Consider the following 26,141-nt stretch of genomic DNA (forward strand, 5'->3'; position numbering starts at 1 on the left):
TCGTTCGGTCGTTTCAACGGGACACCCGCATAGCTTTGGCCTAGTGAAAAGACAATTCAAGCGCACACACAGTCAAGCAAACAGCCAGCTCTTATACACTTATACGCGCAGTGCTTTCTGTATGTGTGTGTCTGTGTGCTTTAGGTGCGGCGACGAGCTGAAAATAAAAGTTGTTCAATGTGCAACGGTAAATAAATAATTAAGCTAACATGCCAGTCAACACATAACAGCAATTTACTAATAGTGAGCGAGAGAGTGTGAGAGAGATAGCGAATGCCGATGCAAATAAATATGCAACATTTGAAGTGAAGAGTTGTGTTCGATAATAACATAATAACAAGAAAGTGTGAAATGAATTATCTTAATCTTATGCTCAAGAAAAAAGTGTTAAGTTAACAGTTCTTTAAATGCTATATAACTGTTTTGTGCTCAGTGGAAACAGTGGCTCACAGATTTCATCATACATCCGCAAACGCCTCATGCCAAGGACAACCTCGAACAATATAAAGCCCAACTTTGTTTTGATTTTGTTGCTTAACCCGAAGGCCGCACCAAAAATAAATGTTGTCCTTTTCCTTTTTTCTTTTTTTGGCTGCCAGGTGCTTTAAAATACCTTTACACAAAAAAATCAATGCGAAACAGTTGCCAAAAAAAACCTTTTGAGGTTGTTCCGGCAGGAAGATTCATGAAAGAGAAAAAAATTTTCCAAAACTATTTTATTTTTAATTAAAGATTAATTTGAAATGTTAAGTGCTAAGAAACGTTTCCCATACAGCTAACTAATTTTGAATTAACTTTCCGGTCTGCTGGTTGGGCTTGTCCGAGACTTTAGTTGTCATATAAATTGAAGCCAAGAACAAAGTCATAACAATTTGCATTTCTAATAAAAAATCGTCCTTTGGGGTCTCAAATGAAAATATTAGACGCATGAAGGGTTGCCAGATCTGGCATATACGTAAGCCAGCGAATTACGACCGGTGGAAAAACCACTGAGAGAAAAAAGGGTAAAAAACAAGTGAAAAGGGATAAGGAAATTATTTTTACGCCGCATTTTATGCTTCGGTTTTCTTTTGACTGGACGCCATGGGCGTAAATAGCCCCCATGCCATTTGGGTGAAACTTTATCCTTTTTTCTTTCGCTTTTTGTTTGATTTTTTTCAGTGGGATTTTAAAGCATTTTGAAGGGCTTCATTCCTTTCATTCCTTAAAGCTACAACGAGCACGAGACAAATAACAAAAAACAATTTAACACCTGCTTCTGCTTTCCATCTAGAGAAAAGTTGAGCATTTGGAATAGACAGTTAATTTGCAACCACAACAACTGAAACATCTAAGGTCCACGCCCTACTTAAACTACTTAAGGTAAATTCCATTATATTTATAAGCTAATAAGCCAATAAAATCACATTTAATTGTTTGGATAATGCAGATAATCACCCAAATGCTGTTAGCCTTTTACTTCTTACATCTATTATAAAATCAATACAACCACAAATAGCTGTAAAGTCAGGGCAGGGGATTTATCTTAAGAGGAAGCCCACGTGGATTCTAATTTTGGTTTCGTTTGCGGTTTATTTGATGATCAGATACAACATAGTTAAAGCAAAGGCGAGGAAGAGTGGATATTGAGGTATATTGTGTTATTTTTGTAGCAGCTGCGCAATTCAATTATGAAAGGAGTCGTAGAAGAAGCCGATGAGCGATTATCCTTGGTAAATTAAAAGTAATATGGGAATAGTTGATGTAATTGAAAATAGGATGAGAGTATATGGTGTAGGTGGTATGCATGGAATATATGGTATACATGATATATGTGGTATATATTTGGTATATGTGGTATATGTGGCATATATGGTATATCTGGTATTTATGTGGAATATATTTGGTATTTATGGGTTGTAGTATCTGTGGTATATGTGCTATCTATATGGTATATATAATATATATACTATATATTACGTATATTGCATATATAGCATATAAGATATATAGTATAATAATTTTTATGAACTTAAAATATTTGGCGAAATAGTTATCTCTTATTTTGTTTAGCCTTTTCATTAAATTTGAATATTCAAACTGTTAAGATTTAAATATATCTCATGGTTTTTCCATATCTTTTGTTTGCGCAAACAATTGTTTGAGGGTATTGATTGTGGCATAATTAAGAGTGATAAGATGACAAAACAATTGTTTGAGGGTATTGATTGTGGCATAATTAAGAGTGATAAGATGACGAGGGAACGATAGGGAGCATATCTTCATAATGACTAATTACAGCTAGAAGTAAACTTTTCAACTTTTGCATAAACTTGCAAAGTGTTGTGCCTTAAAAGCTTAAAAGAAATAACTGTTGATAGAATCTGTTCAATTTTAAATTATTTTAGTAAATATATTTTTATTTCTATCTAAGTTTCTTTACAGTTTTTCAAGGTGTTTTTAAATATGAGCTTTAGAATCTTCGAAAATTAACTGCAGAACAAAACATTTTTTTTAAATTTTAAATTAATTTTTATATATGTTTTAGTTAATGTGAAAAATTTTTTTTATTTAATATAATAGGGACAGAGAGAGAGAGAAAGAACAATCGAGCGAGAGAAAGAGTGAGAGAGAGCGTGGGCGACGCGGCTAGAGAATTATGTCTAGCTTGGCTTAACTCGTTGTCCTGATTATGATTTCCAATGGGCACACAATGCCCCGCTCTCAGTACCCCACTTAGGTTACAATGCACAGATTTCATGCCCCAAGACTCGCGAATAAGTTTAATGTATTCATATATATAAAATGGGTCTTGTCACTGCTCTATAGACCCGAATACATAATTACGTAATGCCCTAAAGGTGCCAGCCGAAGAACGGCTTCACTTATCCGTGCACAGATTTAGCATTGACACCGAAACATTTTTTTTCTTTCTTTTGGTTGAGCGTGTGGCAAAAATTTTGCATTCCCATTTTTTAATATTTTTGCTCGCATTCGAGTTAAGCTGCGAACATAATAAACATTCAGTTTGGGTTTTTTCTGACACTTTTACTGAGAATGTTTCGTTATTTTATTTAAGCTTGATTCGGATTAATATTTTTTTCTGTCGGTTCAATGTTAGCTTTGTGTGTTTTGTTTTGAAACATTGTGTCAGATGGAAAAACTCAATGGCATTTTGAAATAATTAATATGCAAAAAAACAAAGGGAAAGCGTAAAACATGCAGAGTTAAAAAGAGCACCCATTGTATTTAATGCCGCCAATCGAATTTATTATGCATGTGATAAATGTGGAAATGTGCGGCAAAAGAAGCGGTATCAACTGCAGCTGCAGCAGAGGTCGCTGGATAATTAAAGTAAATTTTTATTGGCCAATATGCATTGTTTTTAATCAAATATAATTACACGGCCTGCATATTTCATTAATTAATTGAAGGCGCTAGGGCGTGGCCCGTGCCTACCCTTTTAACCCTTTTGACAGCTGTCAACGATGTCAATAACCCACATCCATGTGCATCTGGATGGGTAGCAGCAGAGTATATTGGTTTATATATCATATCAGATAATGACTCTTCCTCTTCTTCATCTTTTATAAAGCTTGCATCATCAGCTATTGCAATGTTAACTTCATCCAATCGCAACTTCTGCTTTCATTTGTTTTTTTTTTTGAGCGAGCATCTTGCAGCCAGTTAGCTGCGATTGTAATTTTTTAGTGACTGCGGCCAACGCACATTTTAATGGAAATTATAATCAAGCTCTGCGCTTTAATTATGCAACGCGGCTGGGCGAATGGGCGAATGGGTGAATGGGGCAGGCACTTACAAGTTAATGCAAGAACAGTGAGATCTGCTGCTAGCTGACTTTGGCTTAATCTACTGCTTTGCTTTCACTTTGTTGTCTAGATCCACGTGGCGTATACGCAACGCGCACCTTGACACTAATAATGCCTAACAAAAGAAGCAGAAAGTAAATGGAAATAGCTTACAGCAGTCGCCCAGCCACTCGCTCACCTTGGCTTACCTTTGCCGCAGCTGTCTGATTGTTGGCAAGATGAAATGCCATTGGGGCCAGGCCAATTCCTTGTGTACGTCAACCCGGCGACGCCATGTGGCATGCGGTAGCAGCTGTTTCTGTTCTCTAAATAAATTTCTTCCTGTTTTTTTTTCGAGTTTGTTCGAGCATCGGACATTTCGTTCTGCCGGATAGTTCTTGATGAAACTTATTTGGGCATTTTGATGAAGGAATTTTAGTTGAATTTGGATTCGTTTTGGGAATTGAATTTATTTAGATAATCGATATTTTACAATTCAATACAATATAAGTTGCATGTCTTTAGTTTTTAAGTATTTAGTTCTAGTTTATGTTGTGGGTTTTTCTATGGAATGCAATTCATAGTCACTTAGTCACTTTACTTCTTTCAGGAAATCTCTCAAATTCTATAAGCTACATTGGCGTAAAGTAGGAGCAAGAAGGCTTTACTTTTGAGATTACTTAATCCTCAACATCCCTCCCCAAAAGTCAAAAGTCATATTACAAATTTTATATTATAAATGTTAAGGCTAGAAGAAGCACTGCCCAAACGTCAGCTAAGCAATAAAAATCATCTCAGCCTGACGTTCAGGGTACTTCTGAGTCAGGCATATCCGCCCACAGCATTGCCACTAGTTAATTTCATACATTTTTAACTAGTCATCGCTGAAAGAGCATTTCTAATGCATAATAAATGAACGACGCCGACAACGTCGTGGACTTTAAACTCTAAAAAGTAGCTCTTTATTTATTTATACGCGTTCTGAAGTTTGATGTCTGGAAACTAATTAAGGCGTAGCCAAATGAAACTTTCAATATGTCTCAATTTATGTGCCAATAAATGTACGAGAGGGATTGACCTTTGGCCCTTAATAAAACTTTAATTATTTAAATATTTTTAAATTTACAGAATGTTGCGGTCTGCGTTCATTTGAAGCGAACCCACAAATTGAATTAGGCAATTAATTAAATTAAAATGTTTAGCTGAAAAACAATGATAATAATAAGAATTATGTCGAGTCTCAGACTGAGTTAAAGTTGATTTTAATTAATTAGTTGCTTATCAGAGCTTCAGTTAGCCGCAGTTTAGCAAAGTTTTATTTCTAATTGAAGAAGAGTTAAATAAATCTCTCTGTGAAAACCTCCGAGTAAACTAATAATGTTAATATCTTAAAGTAAAACAGACTTATACCAAGAATGCTTGCAGCTCTTGCTCTGCACTTGCCACAAATTACAGCCAAAATTATTTATGGCAAAGGTCGTACTTGAAATGGAATTACATAGATTTCCATTAAAAGTATTTATGCTACAGCATTTGCTCTCGCCCTCGCCTTCAGCTTTGATTATAATTTGTATTTTTTTCTTCGCTTTTCTGTTCTTCGGCATTTCGGCAGTTAGAGAAACAGATTCATAAAGCCAGCAAGCCAGGGCTAATATATATAAAATGTTTGCGTCGCACTGTCTCATACTTTAACTATACAGATACAAATACACAGACAGTGGCAGAGGCAGAGGCAGAAGCAGGACATTCTGTGAATACAGCAAAAATACAGCACGTGCCGGCATACGCACAAATTTCCATTTATTTTGGCTTTGACATTTGAATTTTTAATGAAATTCCAAATATTTTAACGCTAACTTTTTTTTGTTGTTTTGCTTTCACTCTATTTGTCTCGCTCTCTCTTCTAGTCTCTCCTGCAGCTGGCGCTGTCGACGCAGGACAACGAAGGACAATCGCAATCAGTACGCTTGCCGGCCGGCAACGGCCGCTAATGAAGATGAAGTGATAGCCAGTGATATCGTGTTAAAGTGGAATTAAATAGAATATAAATCGCTGGAAAAATGACAGCGATTTCTCAGCACCAGCCGAGCAGAACAAATGCAAAGTAGTTTGCCAACATAGGACTCTGGCAGGCTACAAATAGCAACAGCAGACTTGAACTCGGAAACGGAACAGGCGGACAGTGGTGTCGAGCAGAGCAGAGCAGCGCAGCGCAGCGCAGAGCAAGCGCCCCAAGCAAGCCGGGCAATTTGTAAGCCGGCTCGGCAATTTCACGCATCGCGGCAGCATGGCAGGCGCTAATAAGGCGACGAGCCACGCCCCATTGTTATACAGTTGCCAAAAAAATGCCCATTCTCAGCTAGATTCGAGAGCGCCTACCAACTGAGCGAGCGAGTGACTGACTGACTAGTCCCAAAGTAGCCCTCCCCCTCCTCACACACACACACAAAGACGAGTGAAATATTATGGCAACTTTTCAAATGGAAAAACGCCAGCAGCAACAGCAGCAGCAGCAGCAACAAACGAATTTAAAACAACGACAAAGACAGCAGCATCAGACAGATCGTGCAGCAAATTCGAATCAGGAGGCGCAGCATGAGGAGCACCGGCAAGGGACATTCACAAATTGCAACCGGCTCTGGCCAACAACCTGCTCGACGCCGGCCAGCGTCACAACTGTCGACTGCAGCAGCTGCCAGCGAGCGCTGATAATGCTCAGCATGTTAGTAGTTGTCATCGTTGTGATATCCGGCAATGGAGGTAAGTGACAGGCAGGCCAACTAGTTTATGCTTATTCTCATTTCTCATTTCTCATTTCTCAGTTCTCAACTCGCATTCCCATTTTCATTTTCATTTTCATTTCCATTTCCATATCCATTGTCAATCCCATTTCCATTGACATCAGCTCCGACTGTGTGGCGCCCCCATTTTAATCAAATTTCGTGGCCCAGTTTTTGTTCGAGCCTTCTTCGCCTAGCACAAATTGCAATTGTTGTCAAATTGATTTGACCAATTTCATTTATTGATTTCGATTTTCGATATCGTTCACTTCGCTCTCATGTCCAATGAGTCAGCGGACTGACTCTGCCAACTTGGCATTTTTCGAACGCTCGGCCTTGCATAAGTCTTCTGGCCCGAGTTTTTAGGTTAGGTAATTAATTTTCCTTCCACCTCTAAAGTCTGGGGAAATCAATGTTTTGGCCAGACCCAGGACCGGCCAGCTACTAACTCCCTAGCGACTTTCTTGCCCTGATTGAGTGGATGCGAGCCAATCCGTGAGTATCTGCATGAGTAACTGCAACAGTGTGTGTGTGTGTGTCTGAGTGTGTGTGTGTGTGTGTGTGTGTGGTTGTGGTCGGCCCTTCATTTTACTTTCATTTTTCATATGCCGTGTGCTCGCTTAATGACAAGTCTGTCTTGGGGCTTTGGGCCTGTTGCCTTGGGCCACCTGAGTGTAGCATATAGCAGGCCATATGATCATTAGGTCTTAATGAACTGGCAAACTTATCAGATGATTATTAGATGGTGTCGACTGTTCACAAATTATACATTATTTACATTAATATCAAGAATATCTATTGTTTATTATAGTATAATAAAATGTTTAACAAATTGGGGATTTGCTCAAATAATTTTGATGTAAGGAAATCGAATCCTACGAAATCTCTTAATTTTCTAGTTCTATGAGAATATATAGTTCTTTACACACTATAATCAAAACAAAATGATCAAATTATATTATCTTATTAAATAGTGTTTTAAGCATTTTCTGAACAGAACTGAACTTACTTCATTTGTAGCTCATAAGAAGGAACTTCAGTGGCTAACTTATTTTTTTATGAGTATATTTTCTATATAATATATTAAATTAAAAAATAATAAAATTTAAAATATAATAATATAATATAATATTTAAATAAAAATATAATAATATAATATAAAATTTAAAATAATATAATATTAAAAAATGAAAAAAATAAAAAACAGTTTTGGTAAACAAAATTATTTTCATTAAAGTCTCTGAAACAAGAGCAAAGATAATTTGCCTTTGTTGCAATTGCAATTTGCTTGCCACAAACCTAGTCACAATGGTTCTTTAAGTGGTTTCAAATTTATCCACAACAAATTGTCAACAATTTTGTGAACTGTCAAAAGTCAGTAACCTCAATCAAGACGGAAAACAAAAGCTATGAATGAGCAAATTTTTGAAAAAGAAATATTCAAAAAAACGACATCAAGCGTCGCTCGACTCTCGACTTCCGACTTTCAATTTAGCGCATACCTTAATAAAAATAAAAATAAAACAACAATAAAAGCTTTAAATATTTAAAGAAGTTTTTTGTTGTTGCTCTGCGTTTCCTAAAGGGAGATGTCAAAAGTTGAACAACAACAAATTCTAATTTTTTAAGTGAATTTAAAAATTTAAAACTTTTTAGCAGACGTCATTTCAACACAACACACGCAGATACACATGATACCCTCCACACACACACACGCACGAAAATGAGCAAAAAGTTTTGACATTTCAAATGTTTCTGACAACAACAACAACAACAAAGTCATGTTAATAATAACTGCGCGGGTGTAACAAACTACAACAACAACGGCAACAATCTAAACAAAAACAACAGCAATGAGAAGAAGAAGCTTAGCAACAGGAACATGCCCTGCGGTCGTTGCTTGTTCGACGCTGACGTTGACGCAGCCGCCGCCGCCGCCGCCGCTGCTGACGTTGACTTTGACGTCGCGACGTCGAAACGAGCCGGCATATGACTTTTTGATTTCTGCAGGGCTCTTTTAAGCAAGTGTATTGGAGCTCTAATTTATGTTGTTGCTGTTGTTGTTGTCGCTGTTGTTGTTGCCATTACCGTTGCGGTTGCCACATCCCAAGCAGTCAATTTATTTTAATTTCTAGCCAGCGGCTCTTTATTTATCATGTTGTTTTTCCAGACAGCCCATGCAGACCATGATGGGCACCGTAGTGGCTGGCTGGCTGGGTGGCAAACGGACCTGCGAACAGGCGGGATTTGTGCGTTGCAGCAACTTATTAGCAACATTGTTTGCCTTGGCAATCGAACGGCGATTCAAACAAGGCAAACGCAGACGACGAGACGCTGATGTTGTCGTAAGGGCATATTGTTGCAGACGATATGAAGATTCCAGTCGATATTTGTGTTAAGAAACTCAGTTCAAACAACAGAAAGTATAGAAACAAGCAATTATATAGCACAGACATATGTTGTCTAGAGGCTAAGACTCGGTCAGACTGCCCTTTTAACTAACTATAAATTGACGTTGACAATTCGTCTAAGACTTAGCGAGTCTATCAGCTTTCGGCTACAGAGTATTGCGCAGCTGGGAATGCCAATGGCAGCATAACAACTTTGTTATTGTTCGGTCTGTCGTGCTGCGGCTGTCAATACAGCTAGTGCCACGTACAGCAGCAAGGATATGCGACTTATCTGGCCAAAAACATGGCCGGGGGCGGGCTGGCTAACAACAGCAAACGAGCTAGATAAGTTGTGTGTGTGTGTGTGTGGGGGGCGGTGTGTGCGGCCGACAGTCTTGGGGCAACGTGCACAACATGTTTAATCTAATAAACTCGCTGGCTGGCAACTATAAAATGGTCGCCAGCGCAGCTCGCCCAGCGCCATAAAACGACTCTGCCTGGGTGTAATAAGCGTATCAAGTGCCAGGCGCACACACACACGCCACGCACACGCACACATGCACTTAAGGAGAGAAAAACAAATACACACAAACATGTGTGTGCCTGTCTCAGGCAGACGTATCGGCGTCGTCCTTGCTGCTCGCTGCTAAGTGATGGGATAAATGGCGGTGGATAAAAATTGGTCGTAACTGCGACAATAGCAAGTTACCAAGTGGGTTTCACTGTAGTTCGTGTGTGTGCCGCACTGTCGTAGTGCCAGAAAACATGAAAATTTGATAAACGTAAAACATAAAAACAAAACAAAAAGCTTACATCGAAACTTTATGCCCCATATGCGATATGGGCGTGTGTGTGTGTGGGTGTGCGTAATTTACTAATTACCTAAATGGTTGCAAGGTATTCGACCCAAAACCAGTTTATATATGCGTGTGTGCTGCCATCGATGAAAAGCAAACAATGCGCTGAACCACAAAAGTTGAACATCTGCTCTGGGGTCGGACTAGAAAGTTGAGTTGAGGCAACAGTTAAGGCTGTTACGGCCAAAAGTAAACTAATTGAACAATTATGGTAACGATATTGCAAACGCAGTTAACAATTTAATTAGCTCCGAGTGGACTGACAGCCAGCCGCCTGGCCATGCAAACAATTTAAAGCAATTGCCTGCAATTTGTTAACCCGTCAATTCATTTTTAATGGCCGACAACGTGACGCATCACCTGCTGGCCTCGTGTGTATTGGCAGCTAAAGAATTTTGAATTTCATTTTATCGATTGTTCACTGCAGAGCTTAGCGCTGAGGTTTTCCCTGGAATTGTTGAAGTAATTGGCTTGATTAAGTCCTTCCTAAATATTCCCAGCCTAAACATATGCTTTACTATTTTATAAATATTTTGAATTTCGTCAATTTAATTGAAAGCTTTTTACCCTTTCCATATTTTCTCTTTGCAATATTTTAGTTTTTTTTTATATCAGAATTTCTCACATCTCGCCAGACTTAGTTGGGCTCGAAAAGTTGTCAAAAGGAAGCAAATTGAATTGACAAACTTTTGGAATTGGCTAGCTGAAAGTATTTGATATTGAGTTTGAGCCTTTGTTACTACCGCATTGCATATTAATTAAAAGTCTTTAAATATAGAGTCAACAAAGCTGCACAGATTTTTGATATTTTTCCCTTGCACCCGAATTACTTAGTTCATCTAGAACAAAAGCTATGCAACACATCAATTGTTTCGTATTGTAAGCCAAAGAGAAGAGAATGATTGAAACATCAAAGCAGAAGTTCAGGGTATTTTTTAGTTAGGCACTCCCAGCATGATTTCTAGTTTTTCTTCCAAACCTTTGCATCATGCGTCCTCATCAGCCTTAGCAGCAATTTCCTCATCTAGAAACCTTTGCAATTGCTTTAGCTACAAAGACTTAAGCTATGATAAGTCAGGCTCACAGTGAGGGCAATTGCTAACTCTTATATATAGATAAAAAGATAATATAAATAGGAAAATAGCTTAGTCGATGCAGCTGCTATATTTATATCTATCTCTGAGCTTATCAGTCCATCAATCATTTATTCTTTGCTACTTTCTTAGCTTTAAAATGAAACCCGCTGCGGAAATGGTAAATGGGACAATTTCAAATATGAAACGGATGCAATAACAAATTAATGATTTCCTAAACACATGCGAGACTCGAATGTGTTTAGCAAATGTCATTCCGAGACAATTGCCCCGCAATGAACACGTGTGACATACTTTTTGGCGAGCACTGTTGCATTTTGATGTGGCTTTGATTGAATTTGCAGTTGGATGCGCTAATAACATTGTTCTGTGATCGCTTCTTCTTTGCAGTGTTGGCGGCGCAGCGGGACTCGTACAAGTCGAAGGATATGGGCAGCAGCAATAATGCCATACCGAATGAGGGCGACGCTGCAGCTGCTGTTGCCGGCAATGGTGTTGCCGGAAGCGGAAGCATGACCAGCACGACCAGCAGCAACGGAAGTAACAAAAATGGCCAATCAATGGCAACCGACAGCAGCTCCAAATACAGCTCCAGCTCCAACTTCAACGCCAACTCCAACTCCAACTCCAATTCCAACTCTAATACCAAAGCCAACTCCAACTCCAATGCCAACTCGAACTCGAATGTTTCAACTACCACAGCAATCAGTGGCATTGCGAGCAGCAGTTTGCACAGAGGCAACTCGATAGCCTCGCTGGCTGCTGCCTCCAGCATCAATCGCAACAGCATCGATCTGATCGAGGACTCGCGCAGCAGCGGACCCTATTTCGACAAAGGCGCCTCCAAGAATGTCACTGCGCTGCTGGGCAAGACGGCCTACTTGAATTGTCGCGTCAAGAATCTGGGCAATAAAACGGTAAGCGAAACGCGAATAAACTAAAGCCAAAAGCCAAAAGCCAAAAGCTTTTGCAATTGTTATGCCATTAGCTGCCATCAAAATACGATTTGTAATGCATGCATGTGTGTGTGTGTGTGTGTGTGTGTCTATGTGTGTGTGTTATATTTCATGTTTTTCAGCTAATTAGCACGTAAACTGCGCCCACATGGCGGCTTTGGCTAATTGTTCCGCTGCCAAACAAAATGATTAATTATACTGAAACAGGAAACAGATTTTACTTTATTCAACTTTGCCGCTGCGACTTCGTCGTCGTGCTGTGCGCGGAAGGAAATGCCGCAAACATTTCGAAAACACACAAAACTCCACCGCCTCCCCTTGCAGCCAACACCGCAACACTTCCGACGTAGGCTTTAGCCAACCAAAACTGCTAAACTATTCAAATCGTCTGCTGGGACCTCACCAGCATGGCAACTCCACACACAAATTCAAGAAAAACGAAAATAAAATAGGAAAAATTGAAATTTATGTGGGCGAAGCTTTCATTTCGTTATTTTTATACCCTTAAAACTCAATGAACATGTGCAAAAAGGGTGTAATGGCCGGCTGCAAATATGTTTTGCTACTTCAATGCCATAAAGTGTTGATATTATGGGTTGGTGGTGTAGTTGGTCAATAAACTATTAGAGATATTTTTGGTATAGGTTTCCTTTACGATATTCAACTTGAATTATCGACCACTTTTTGTGGTTTTATTTATTTTCAAACTGAAGCATATTTTGTTAGGCTTAAGGAGACTGAAGAATTTCCCAAATATTTCATCTGAAAATTGCATAAAAATGTCATAAATTAATCAACTACCTACGCTCAGGGTATTTGTTAGTCGATCACTTTCTGCTTCACTTTTGTTTGCTTTCAGGTTTTGTTTTCCGTTTTACTTTTTTTGGGGTTTTAGTTTTGCAACCTGCGCCGTAGTCATTCGGTTTCCGTTGCTTCCTGTGCGGCGGCCGACGCCGTTAGTCCGGACTTATTTCTCGATAATAACATGCTACATGTCTGGGCCGTGGGTCTCACCTGCACTTGTGAGTGGCTCGAATGGCATAGACATTGGTGCTGCGGTTTCGAAAACTAATTTGCGTGATTATTAAATTCGAGTAGCTGTGGCTGAGCGCTCGTTCCGGCCTGCTTGTGCATGGGCTGTGGGCGATGCAGCGGGTAGAGTGAAAAGTTTTTAGGCCCTTCGTCAGATAGGCTGTCAACACACACGAAGATTTAGGTCAGGTTGGGTCGGGTCGGGGTACCTTGGAATTGTTGGCAACTTCATTAGATGCCAATTAGTTGGATAACTTCATCGATCATCAGCAGACAGTCGCCGAGTTAATTAACTAGTTCTTATGCTTTCGACACTCAATTAAAACGGCGTCGCAATTCAAATTTAATCTGTTGGAATATAAAAAGCTTAATTTAGATTTAACTAGAATTATTATTTTTAGTCTTATGTATTATAGATTTTTTGAGTTAAATTCAATGTGAGAAAGACATTAGTTTGAAGAACTTTAGATAGCTTTACGTTGTCAAAGAAGAATGAAACAAAGCAGGGATTCAAAAGGATTAACTAATGAGAACTTCATGTGGAAGGTTTCTAGTGGTGTGAAATTCAGGCAAGAAACGAGCGAGAGAGTCGCTTCGATCGAGTGTGATGCAGTAGTCGAACGTAGCACAAGCATAGAGGTGCGAGAGACAGGAGGTTCTGTCGACATATAAAATGAGCAAAGGAGAAAACGAGGGGGAGGTGGCTTAAGAGGATGCATCCGAATCACCCCACTGCTCGATAAGATTCCGTATACTTGATATTGCGTATGCTTAACATTGCGTATACTTGATATAGTGCATGTCCTATATGGCGTATATTGAACATTGTACTTTCTATTATGTATATATGTGACCATAAATTCTTCAAGAAATATATATATATATATATATATATATATATATATTTATATAATATATAATATATAATATATAATATATATATATATATATATATATATATATATATATATATATATATATTTGTATATATATATAGGTTCCAGTAATTTCATATATTTCAGATCCAGCCAATTTACGTTCTACTTTCCAATTTTTAGTCCCAATTGCCAAAGACTTTCCGAGCGTAAATACAAATCCATTTCGTTGGGCTGTCAGCTTAAAGTCTAATTAGCTTTTACCTTGCGGCATGCCGCATCGGCAGTGGCAGCAGCAGCAGGGCTAACCGCAAGCCCAAGCTCAACCCGAAAAGTTAACTTTTAAACTTAATTTTCATTTTCATCCTCCCCCAAATAAGTAATACATCATTGGAGCTGAGATTTCTGTGGATCGCGCTAAAAACTTAAGCCAGCCGACAGAATTCAGAAAAAATCGGAGGTGTTAGCCGCCTTCTGCTTATGTATGCTCTGCTGTGCTGAGCTGTGTAATGATAAACAGGCAACGGATGTTTATGTTTTTCACATTATTAATGACGTTTTTCATTAGAGACGCAGTCGGAGTCGACATTTTACGGCTGCCACTGCTGCTGCTGATAACAGCATGCGAGCGGTAATGAGTTTTAAGGGGCGTGGCAGGCACCCCAACGAAAAACAAAACGCGTCTAAATAATTCAAAGCTAAAGTAAAGTCTGAAGAAAAAGTTTAGGTGCGCAATAATAATAGATTAATAGAAGCGTGCACGACTACTCGCATACCCTGTAATGCGGAAGAGAAGAACAGTTTTGAAAGCTTTTTATATGTGCCAGAAAATGCATTCAAGAATTATTTCGCAACTGGCCAACTGAAGTCATAAGTTGGCATACGAATATGCCTCTCTTGTTGCTCCGCGTACAGAGTATGTAATAACAAGCGGCTAACAAATTTTAAAGCATACTTTCGTGCGCACTGCAAATTGAGCCATAAAACGGCAAACATTTTGCCGCTGATTCTGTTTGGCCAGCATCCAGAAAGAGTATAAACTCCGGCTGCCTGGCAATCGATACACAAATTTTACGATACTGTAAACACGCATAACGCGCATAAACTTGGCTAAAGGAGGACCTTGATTCTGGATCTGGATCTGGATGTTGGGTTTTGGGTTAGGGCAAAGCTAAACGAAATTTTCGCGGTTGTTGGCAGCTTGAACTTGGCGCGGCTTGACTTGCCACAGCCTGTGTTTGTGTCTGAATGTTTGAACATTTGCTGTTAATTACAAGCAACTTTCTTTAAGCAGAACGTGAAACTTTGGACTAACATCGCTTCGTGTGTGGCACCTGCACAATCTGTAGTATCTGCTGGCGGCGGCAGCCTGTGCTATGCCATTACTCGGCTGTCCGTCGCCGAGTTTCTTGTCCATTAACTTTGCCGTCGCTCTTGTCGTCAGGCAGCATGCTGTTAAGCTGTTGTCATTGAAATTGAAAATGAAAATGCAAGCAGCTGACGTCTGACACGCGATACACTGTGGGCGGCACTGCTGGCTGTTCGTGTGGGTGGGGGTGTGGCTGTGGGCGTGGGCGTTGGCGAGGGTCTGCTGTGATGACACCCCTAAATCACAGTCACTTAAAAATGTTGAGCTAAGACACGTTAACAGCAGGTGGTTGCCAAACAGGTGTGCATTAGCATGGGCGTGCCACACACTCACACACACACACATGGTCGTGTTGCCTTCAATATGACTTGAAGCAGTTGCCATTGTTGCCAGCGGCACGGCACAGTCCACTGATAAGGGTAGGCACTGCTGCGTCGACCCATAACAACGCACCCTTCGGCAAGGGTCGTATACAATGCTGACACATGTGTTGCCCTTGCGTCAAAGTTTTTGCGTCTCTTTGGCAGGCGGCAAGCAACGTATAAAAACATTTCAAAATAAATTTGCATTTTCCATATCCAATCTGAGCGGCAACTCCGCCTCCATGCGCCACACGCCAACAGCAAAGATTGTGCGTGAAATAGACTTTTTAAACTGTTTGCCCAATAAATTAAACTAAACATGCAAATGCTCAGGCATTGACAAATGAAATCTTTTCTTGTGGCTAAACTTTTGATTTGATTTTATTTCAGATGCTTTTGCAAGTTTCGTGGGTGCGACATCGGGACATACATTTGCTCACAGTGGGACGCTATACGTATACGTCGGATCAGCGCTTTCGTGCCATACACCAGCCGCAAACCGAAGACTGGATGCTACAAATCAAATATCCCCAGCATCGCGATTCCGGCATCTATGAGTGCCAAGTGTCGACAACTCCGCACATGAGTCACTACATCCACCTGACAGTTGTTGGTAAGTCTCTCTGCACCGATAGGAAGGGAGCAAACCACGTTGTAGCCAAGGCAACTGGTTGTAGTTGGGTTCTGAATAATACAAGTATCAAACTAACAAATCAACAAAATTATAATGATAGTGACAATTGTTATAATACTAACTATAATATTAGTCATAATAATAATAATCTTTTTTTTTTCTTGAGTGACAAAATTCTCTTTGGTCTTTAGTCCGGTTTGTCGGACTGCATTTGCTGTTTACTAGCTACAAACAGTTTCTCTCTTGGGCGCGGCCTTCTCGCATTAATTTTCAGGTGCAGCCATTCTATGTCCTTTGACAGAGCACTGTCATTCGTGCTCCTACATCCAGCTTTCACTTGTGCCGCCTTTCTTTTCAGCTTTACGGCGAAGTCGCAGACTTTTTTTAAGCATCTTTGCATATTTGCACTATGATGCTCTCAACTTTGACTTCACCTGATAAATAAATATACATATATATATATATATGTCACATATAAACATTTATATTTGTATCTTCTATCCACTATCTTCTACACACTAGCACTAGCAAAAAATGTGCTCTGCGTCCATTGCATTTTCGCATTAAATGCGACAGAATTTAGCACTTTTTACTTTGTTGTGTTGGTGTTTTCGAAATAGTAACATGGCCACACAGCATTTGTGTCAAGAAAGTAAGCTTCTCTTGAAGCCACTGTGTCATTACAGTGCCTCTAGCTTGACAGTGTTGCCTACCAGGTTGTTATAGTCTTAATTTAGCCTGAGATGCTATACTTGCAAAATAATAGTAGATAATTATAATAATAATAATGATATAAACAATAAAATCATTAAAAAACTTATTGAATAATTAATAATAATATATATAAATATATTTTAAAAGAATTTTAAAATTTTTTAAAAAACTCTTATGATTAATAAGAATTAAATACAATAATAATTTCTTCGACTAATGATAGTTTTCATAAGAGGTTGCTAAAGCTGGAAAATTAACAATTTTTATTTTTTAATTGAAATAATTTATTTTACGATTAAATATTATGAAAATAATAAAAAACTTAACTTCAAATCTTTTGCAAACAGTATACATAGTCAATAAATTTTGTGCTTTAAGATTTAAAGTAGTAAAAAGGTTGCCCGAGTTTTTAGCTGTATAAACATTAAAACCTATGAGCTATATCAATTGACATTTTGTTATAAATAGCTTAAGGGATTCATGAAACCAAAATATTGATATATTCTTGAATAAATTCAAGCTTTTCTTGCTCTTAGATACAACAAACAAACTGAGCTTTCAGATAATCGTTGACCCAGGTTAAACAAAGCTACAAATATATTGATATGCCAATTATGAATAATGAAGTGCAGCACTTAAAAGTTGTGTAACAAATTTTGTAGATGTGAATGTCATTAGCAATAGATAATGCTAATGTCGCTTTGGATACAAATGTTTGACTTGTCTAGATATACCTAATGGGCTTATAGTTTGTTTAATAGCCAGAGTGTGCAAACATTTCAGGTCAAATGACGTTTCCTGTTTACCCGAAGCCATTTTGGGGTTCTGTTGCCACGGAACCCTTTTTGTTTTCGGAAGTTTGGGTGGAGTTTTTGAAAAAGAATTTCCTGGTCTTATATTTCAATCATGATGAAACATTTAAATAAATGCCAATCGCAAAAAGTGTGAAGTTATTTAGACCTTTAAGACCTGTTGCCATAGTACGGGCCGCAAGGTGCAAAACGTGGGCGCACTCTACTTTCATGGCAATTTTCAATGAAAATCTTTTGAAATTGTTGCGCATTTAAATTACACTTTTATTTCTAATGAGGATGCTCAGGCGAGCTAAAAATTTGTATTTACCTAATTGCTCTTTTATTCGCGCTTAGCTCACGCACCGAAAGGGCCCTAGAAGTAGAGGCCCATTTCATTGAAAGCATTCGAGCACGAGCCGATGAGCATTTGAGTGCTGCGGGTTGGGTTAAATATCGGCTCATGACTTGAAACATTGTATTAAACGAAAGTTTTGCCTTTTTTGCTCTTTGTTTTGTATATTGCAGAGCCCTCGACGGAAATTATTGGCGCACCTGATTTGTATATAGAGAGCGGCTCGACTATAAATCTCACCTGTGTCATACTCAACTCACCTGAGCCGCCAGCCTACATCTTTTGGAATCACAACAACGCTGTAAGTGTAAGATACTTTTCTTTATATTGGGGTTCACTGGGCTTCTTTTTGTCAATTTCGTAGGCCAATTACTTTGGGGTATCATATTATTGCGCTGCTTATAAATGATGAGGGATCTGAAGCGTTGCTTCGTTTTAGTAACTTTTAAATTAGCTTTGCAATGGCAAAAACTGTTTAACTTTTCTTTTTTGCACCCCTTCTTAATATATTTTTTTTTGAATTTCTGTGTTCTATTTTGTTGACTGCGAGAAAATGCCATTTAAGCACTATGCGAAGCGAGGGACCCTAAAAACCCGTTGAGGCAAGGGTTTTAAATGGATTTTGGTTTGTCTGCCTCTCCTGCTGCTGCTGCGGCTGCTGCTTTAGCTGCTGTAGCTTCTTCTCTTAATATTGTTGTCAGTGGCATCCCAGCGGCTGTTAAAGCCACGTTTTAGTTTTCCATTTTAGGTGTTTTTCTTCATGCTTTGGGACTTTAGTCACGGCCATGTTTTAGCTTATTGTATGGGGAATACGTTAGGGCTGCTGCTGTGTACAACAGCCCTTCTATTGTTATGTATTTTCTATAGAGCATAGCGGGCTTTTAAGAAGGGTTGAGTTGGAGTTCGAGTGTAGGAATAGAACTGGACAGTGAGTGAGAGAGAGAAAGGGAGAGGGCGAGGGAGAATGAGTAGCCATTAGTAGCACTTTTACCATGAGGAGATTTAATTTTATTGTTTTGCCTTTATTCGCAGTCTTTCTTCCTTTGACAGGCATATATATATTTTTTCTTTCTTTTTTTTTTGCCTTGGCATGGCCAATAATTTTAATTTTCTAACAACAGCGCAACAGTGCGTATGCGTAATGTGGGCACAAACAGTTTTATGGCTTAGAAAATGAATGTCGCATAAAATCTAATTTGATGCGTCGACGTCCATACGGCATTGTAAATGTCATTCGCATACAAATTGTGACTGTTTTTTGCGCTTAGCACTCTCTGTTTCCTTATCAGCCTCTCTCCCTCTCTCAATCGTTCTCTGTCTCGTTCTTTATATCTTTCTCTTTTTAATGTGCGCACATAAAACCCTCAAGTACTGCCAGTTGACTGTGAAATTCTCGGATTTTCTCTTTGCAGATAATCAACTATGATTCGCCTCGGGGCGGCGTCTCAGTTGTTACCAACAAAGGTGAGACGACGACATCGTTTCTACTGATTAAATCAGCGCGTCCATCGGACTCCGGGCATTATCAATGTAATCCATCAAATGCAAAGCCCAAAAGCGTAACGGTACATGTGCTGAATGGTAAGTAAAATCAACGACAACCCAACACAGATATTCGCAAGCCAACACAAAAGATAAAGATAATATTCCACAATGAACCTGAGCGCATGCAAATCAAAAAAGCGGTAGAAAATTAAAGGCGACAATTGAATACTCTTTAAAGTAACGAACCGTGCTCATGATGATATGTTTTCAGGCAATTATTGTCTAAAAAATATTTAATTAAAAGAAAAAAAAAAATCATTAAAGAAAAATAATAATAAATAATAAATAAATAATAAAATAAATAATAAAATAATAATAATACAAATATATTACAATATATTAAATAAAATATGTATTGAATTATATTATAAAATACATTAATAATAATAATACTAATTTAATATTTACTATCAAATATTATTTAATTCATATATAAATAATTTTTAAATCGTAAAATTAATTATTATTATTTAATAGTAAAATAAAAGAATAATTTTTAAAAAAGTATATTAAAATTACACGTAGTGATATATAATATATAATATTATATATATATCTATATATATATATATAATATAATTAAAAATAATTAAAACGCTATAATTAAGAATTTTATATAAAAAACAAATATATATTTTATTTATTATTTAAAGAATGTCTTATACTAATATTTCTAATTTATATACATTTTAATTTTTGAAATTGTTTTCACAAAATTTCATTTTAATTCGAATTTAATTTACATAGTTAAAATTGTTCTTTTTCGTTCTTTAGAGCGTAGAATATAAATATATATTAATAATTAATATGCAGATTTAGAGTTTATATAACTTTATGAAAATTTTTAAAAATATTTTAATTTTATAATACTTTGCGCTTCAAACATTTCCCATAAAATTTCATTTTGGCTCGCATTTAATTGACTTAGTCAAATCTGTTTAAGGCAATTGTAGTTAATTTGTGCTGGTAGTGAGCATTAAAATGTACATAGATTATATTTATTAGATTAAGTATACGCTCTGCAGTGCTAAGCCAACATTGTGATAAAGTTTAACTACCCTGATAATAATATTTTATGGTTAAAATGGCAACGAAAAGCACAATGGACCAAGGCGAAAACTTTGGCGTGATGAATAAATGGCAAAAGAGACTGACCGACGACTGCGTTGAGGGTAGTCCCCAGCTCTGTGCAGTCCGGTTCTGGAGTGCGGAATGCACAAAGACTTACGGCAAAGTGCAAAAGTAAAGCGTGCTAATGAAGAAGACAAAAGGGGGTTTGGGAAGCGCCACGTACGCCATTGTGGTGAATGCGGGTTTATGAATGCTTTGTGGATTAAATCTGAATGCTTGAATAGCGAACTGTTTGTTGGGCATTTCAAGCGATTTTCAGTCGGTAAAAGAGCTCTAAGAATTTGTGAAAACTTCGGTTAATATTTGTGGGCGAAATGCACTCGAGTGTGAGAACAGAATTGAAATGCTTGAGCTCTTGACTTGAGCGCTAGTTTCCTAACAAAGCGAAAGAAAGAAATTATCTGGAAGTGGAATTATTTCAAAGTTGGTTTTAAGAGCTTGCAAATGCTGTATAATGAAAGCCATTGTTAAATCTAAAAGTTAATAAGTTTAATTAATGAAGTGCACCAAGCTAGTAAGGTCTTCGAGTACTACCAAAATATATGTGAGGGGCGCTTAACGGTTTTTTAAAATGGCAAATCCATCAATGAACTGTGCTCCAAAGCAGAGCGCAAACCCATAGAAATGCGGCTTCGGGTAACACAACACATTAACACTAAATAAACCAGGCCAAAACGTGTTGAGTATAAAGAGGGAGGGGAGGGGGGAACCATTAGAGTATGCTATAAGTAACTTGGTTATATAATGTTTTGAAAGCACTACGTTTGAGTACTCTAGTAGGGCATGCACGACTAGATGATAGCCTGAAATGGGTTTCTTATTTGAAATGATGTATTGGGAAGTGTATAATCAATCAGTTTATAGCTTAAAAAATTCTCAAGGTGTGCTTCAAATTATATAGATTTTTATAGATATTAGAAACTGAAATGAGATATCGAATATACTGGCATATATGTCTCAAATTTCAAAGACTTTTCTTTTGATGCAGTCAGCCAAAGATCCTTCTACCTGCTACATATTTTGGCTCATCAACACCTTACTCTCTTTGGTAAATGGGTTCACGGAAAACCCCAACAAGTGAATTTCGAACACTTCTCAGCGCAAATGTTGATTGGATAGAAGTAGAAGTCGATGTAGTCATGGTAGCTAAGGATGTTGTAATATGGTAATTGGAAGGCGCGCTGCTTCAATGGGCGTGGCTGGCACAATACTTTCGATATTCAATATTCGCTGCGTTAACTGTAAATGTGCGACAAGCAAATTAAAATTAAAATAACTGAAGAGCAGTTAAAGCAAAAACGTTATTCCGTTGCGTTCTCCGTCTCACTCTCTTTTCTTCCTTCGTGCACGCAGTTGTAATTATTATGGCGCTCTGCTAACAGTCTAACTGAACTTACAGCACTTAGCAACTCTGCTCTGCTGCTGCTCTGCTCGTCTCTTCTTTCTCTCTCTCTCTCTCACTTTTGCTGTCGTGCTGCTGCTTTGCAGGCAGAGTTTTTTTTTTATTCTTTTGTTTTACGTTTTAGTTAACGCTGCGACATTTCTCCGCATGTGAATGGCCATGGTGGGCTGCAGCAGCTGAGCGAGAGGGCGCGCGTGTGGCACATGAATATAATGTTTATGTTGCGCTTGGTCTCTGTGCCACACGCAACCCGCAGCCTTCGCCATGCTTGACTTTATGCTGCATGCCACTTCCTTTGCGACTTTCACTAATGTCAAGTTGTCGTCGTTGTTGTCGCAACGGTGTCTGCTAGATAATGCCACAGCGTTGGCACCGCAACAGCAAGCACACACACACATCTACAGTAACTAGGTGTACCCATCTCTGTTGCCATATTGTGCATGCAATGCGCGTTGTTTCCGTTAACTGCTTTGGCACACTTGTTTCTGATTATTATTATGTTTTGTCTCTTGTTCTGCTATTTTGCATTGTTGTTGCTGTCGCTGTCGCAGTCGCTGCCGCTGCCGTTGCCGCTGCTGCCGTTACATTTTGTTTTGTTGTTATTTTTATGATTATGTGCCCGTCCACATTGTATTTTGTTTTCTTTCTGTTGTTGTTATTGTTGTAGTAGTTCTGCTTTTGTCTTCACTGTACACACACACACACACGCCCACACTCACACACTTTGCGTAGGGCTCTCAATGACAGTGGCTTGTTTGCTTTTCGCTTCTTTCATTTTCATTTGTTTTGCTTCACTTTTTTGCATTACTTGGCTTTTATTGTTTATTGTTAGCTCATCCTGGCAGACACCGGGATTTGTCGCATTACTATCAACAGCATGTGGCATGGATTGTGTCGCATGCCGCGTCCATTTTGTCATTTTTTTTTTCGAAGAACTGCTATTAATATGTATAAAATAAATATAAATAACTTTTTATAAATAACAAATTAGACCAGCTCTGAGAATTAGAGAAATTCCATGGAAATCAGTGAAGCTTTACTCAGGTTCATATCTCGAGCTCATTTGGCTTTAGCTTTAGCTCTGACAGCTCAGTTATAATTAGGTTAAAGTTTTTTAAAGAGATTTTTGGCTTATTATTATGCTGAGGATAAACTTAAATAATAAATTTGTTTGTCTTTATTTTGGTATCGAAATGTGTAAAATTATCTCTTTTTTCTCTCTGATTCATATCAAAAGTTTCAGTTAACTTAAAGATGGAATGATCATTAAGTTGTAAGAAGATAACTTTAATACTGATTTTTATTTGTTTAAAATATTTTCAAAAATCTTTCAGACTAAAAAATTAGATCTCTTTTTGCTTCAGTTCAGTAATATCTTTGCATATATAACGTGAGATATATATATCACAAGTCCTTTCTCACGTCGATGCAGTTGCTGCTGTTGCACAGTTGTAAGCTTTGCCAACTGTTATAGGCTTTGAGTTTTGAGTGTCTAATATCGTTTCGAGTTTCCAGTTAAGTTGCATTTGGCACAGAACTAAGGCGGGTTTTTGTTTTGGCTACATTTATTTTGTTACCAGCTTGCATTTGAAACCTCTGTACTTGGAGAGTTGGAATTGAAGCTGTCACAAAACTTTCAACTCATGGAAATAGTTGCTGACTAATACATTCAATGTCAATCCACCGAGAATATGGGACATTATATCTCCATAATATTCTGTTTATATATAAAAAATAGATAGATACATAAAAACAAATAGTTGCTCAATTGTTTCATATATATATATATATATATATATATATATATATATATATATATATATATATATATATATATATATATATATATACATTATTTAACTATTTTCTGTTTCATCCAATCACTGAGTATAAGAGCAGCAATAAAGATGTAAATTAAACAGGTGTTTCTCATTCCGTTTCCAGGGGAGTTCCCAGCAGCAATGCAGCACGCGGCACCAGCACATCCTCCCATGTCTCCAAGTCGCTATCTCTTAGTGTACCTGTTTGTGTGCTGCTGCAGTTTGGCATTTGCCAGACGCTCTATGCGGCCCTCAGTGGTGCAGCAGCGGCAGCGGCGAGAACGTTCCAGCGACGATGTCCCACCAGAAGCACAGACAGAGGGCAAGGAATTTGGAATGCCGCACTCAAAGCGACTTTGTCGGTATGTGGAATGGGAAACATACTCGAATGTCTTTTAAGCCTCCTAACCTCGCTGCTGAGCATCACATGGCGATGGCACTGGCGGGGGCATGGCCCACACCATCACCACCAACAGCAACAAGAAAAGCAACAGCAACAGCAACAGCAACAATCAGCAACTGCAACTGCAACAGCAACAACAGCTGAAACAGCAACGTTTAGGCAAGTATATGAGGCGGACATAAGGTGAGCAACACCTGAAAATGAAAACGAAAATGCAAATGAAAATAAATATATAAATGAAAACAGAAAAACACTTCTAGACTCTAGACTAATATAAAATAAACACACACATACATATACATACACTTATCTGATAACATCTTAGCTTAACTATCTAAAATACACACACACAAACACGACTAAGTACATAAGCTGTAACTATATGATAGTAACTAATGTGTAAAATCTATTGGCTATTCTGTTTTCTATGAATCCGTGACGTATACGTAATAATTAGCACACACCCAATGAAAGTAAAGGAAGAGAAAGAAATCAGAAATATAAAACGAAAAACAGAGCCAAGTTGTCGCCTTTTCAAGTACAACTTTGTATAATATGTTAAATCGGTTCTGTTGTTTGGATTTTAGTTCGAATCGATTTTGTAAATAGGCAGCATCGCATAGTCGAAAGCGCTTGTTAAGCCAAGCTTCGTTTTGATTTGTCCTTCAAGGAGTTTCACTCGACTCGAAAGCGCTAGCTGAGCCAGGCTTCAGTTTGAATTGCCCGACTTCAAACTTTCTTGATATAAACGAAACAAATACAATTTGCTAAAACTTTCCGTAGAGACTTTTTTCACTGCTCAAAACTGCAAAACATTTCCGACAGCAATGAAAATCAAGCTAAATGTTGAAACAAGTATTTAGCGCTTATCACAATGCCATACTCTGAGACTATTCCCAAGGCAACAGCTCGAATAGGCGTAAAATTAAATGTTAAAAAAAAAGAAACTTAAAAAAAGAAAAAAAAAACTTCTAAATGTTAAACTTCAACTGCGCAGCAATTTTCAAGTACTGACTAAAGCATAAAAAAATCAACTTATAAATACATCAAGAAAAACACAAATATATAAATATAAACAAAAATATTACGAAGAATAGAAAACACTGTAAAAATGACTTCACTATGAATGCAGCAAAAGTTAAATTTAAGCTAACATTTTCTCTAGCAGAAGCGGAAAAGTAAAAGGTTAAACTTAAGCAAAGACATCAAGTCGCAAAGATAAAATATTCAAATACATGTTTTTTTTCTTGAATTGATTTTATGTGTACAAATTTGAGAAATGAATTAAACTTAAGCTTGAATGATTGGTTTGAGAGACGGCGCTGGACTGAGGACTGAGGGTAGATTCAATTTAAATGAAATCATGTTGCACATAGCAAAAAATTTATATGTTGTTAATTGATGAGAAAACAAATATATAACTATATTAAACGTAATATGGCAAAAATTATGCATAAATTAAGAAACAAGAAAATTCAAAACTTATTCAATAATTGTGCAAAAGTATGCAAAAGCAACTTTCAGTTTCAGTTCAGGTTTTGAAAACTAAAACAAAAGTGGTTTGCCGAACAAACATTCCCAAAAATTTCCATTCTAACTTTCAACAATCTTTTAAACCTCATTTAAAAACATTAATATGTATATATAAAGCATATAATAATTTTGGTACAGTTCATTTTCATTTTCAGTTTATTTAAGCTCTGATTTAATTTTAATTTGTTGTTGTTTATTTTATATTAATTTTCTTTAAAAAAGCTTGCATTTTTATTTACCTCAGCTTTCTTTTGCCTTAAGTTCGGCTTGCACTGAAAGAGATCAAAGATCAGTAAGTTAAGTTTTCTAA

At 37.6% G+C, this 26,141-nt stretch overlaps 1 protein-coding gene across 4 annotated transcripts; it reads left to right on the plus strand.

Moving 5' to 3' along the window:
- On the plus strand, positions 1 to 24,554 carry LOC111604227. 4 transcript variants are annotated; one of them, XM_023322198.2, is made up of 8 exons: positions 1 to 187; positions 1,162 to 1,362; positions 5,696 to 6,548; positions 11,300 to 11,826; positions 15,894 to 16,116; positions 18,171 to 18,298; positions 19,410 to 19,578; positions 23,998 to 24,554. In XM_023322198.2, exons 3-8 carry the CDS (start codon positions 6,254 to 6,256, stop codon positions 24,483 to 24,485), a joined length of 1,830 nt encoding a protein of 609 aa, XP_023177966.2. In that variant the 5' UTR covers positions 1 to 187; positions 1,162 to 1,362; positions 5,696 to 6,253; the 3' UTR covers positions 24,486 to 24,554. The 4 variants fall into 4 exon arrangements, with proteins under 4 accessions (XP_023177966.2, XP_030080798.1, XP_023177972.2 ...); XM_023322204.2 differs by lacking the exons at positions 1 to 187; positions 1,162 to 1,362 and adding an exon at positions 6,968 to 7,063 and having other exon boundaries at positions 6,498 to 6,548; XM_030224938.1 differs by lacking the exons at positions 1 to 187; positions 1,162 to 1,362 and having other exon boundaries at positions 5,643 to 6,548; positions 24,020 to 24,375.
- The last annotated feature ends 1,587 nt before the right edge of the window (positions 24,555 to 26,141 follow it).

The sequence above is a fragment of the Drosophila hydei genome, unplaced genomic scaffold (assembly GCF_003285905.1).
Source record: "Drosophila hydei strain 15085-1641.00,03,60 unplaced genomic scaffold, DhydRS2 tig00008121-arrow-pilon, whole genome shotgun sequence".
Taxonomy (NCBI): domain Eukaryota; kingdom Metazoa; phylum Arthropoda; class Insecta; order Diptera; family Drosophilidae; genus Drosophila; species Drosophila hydei.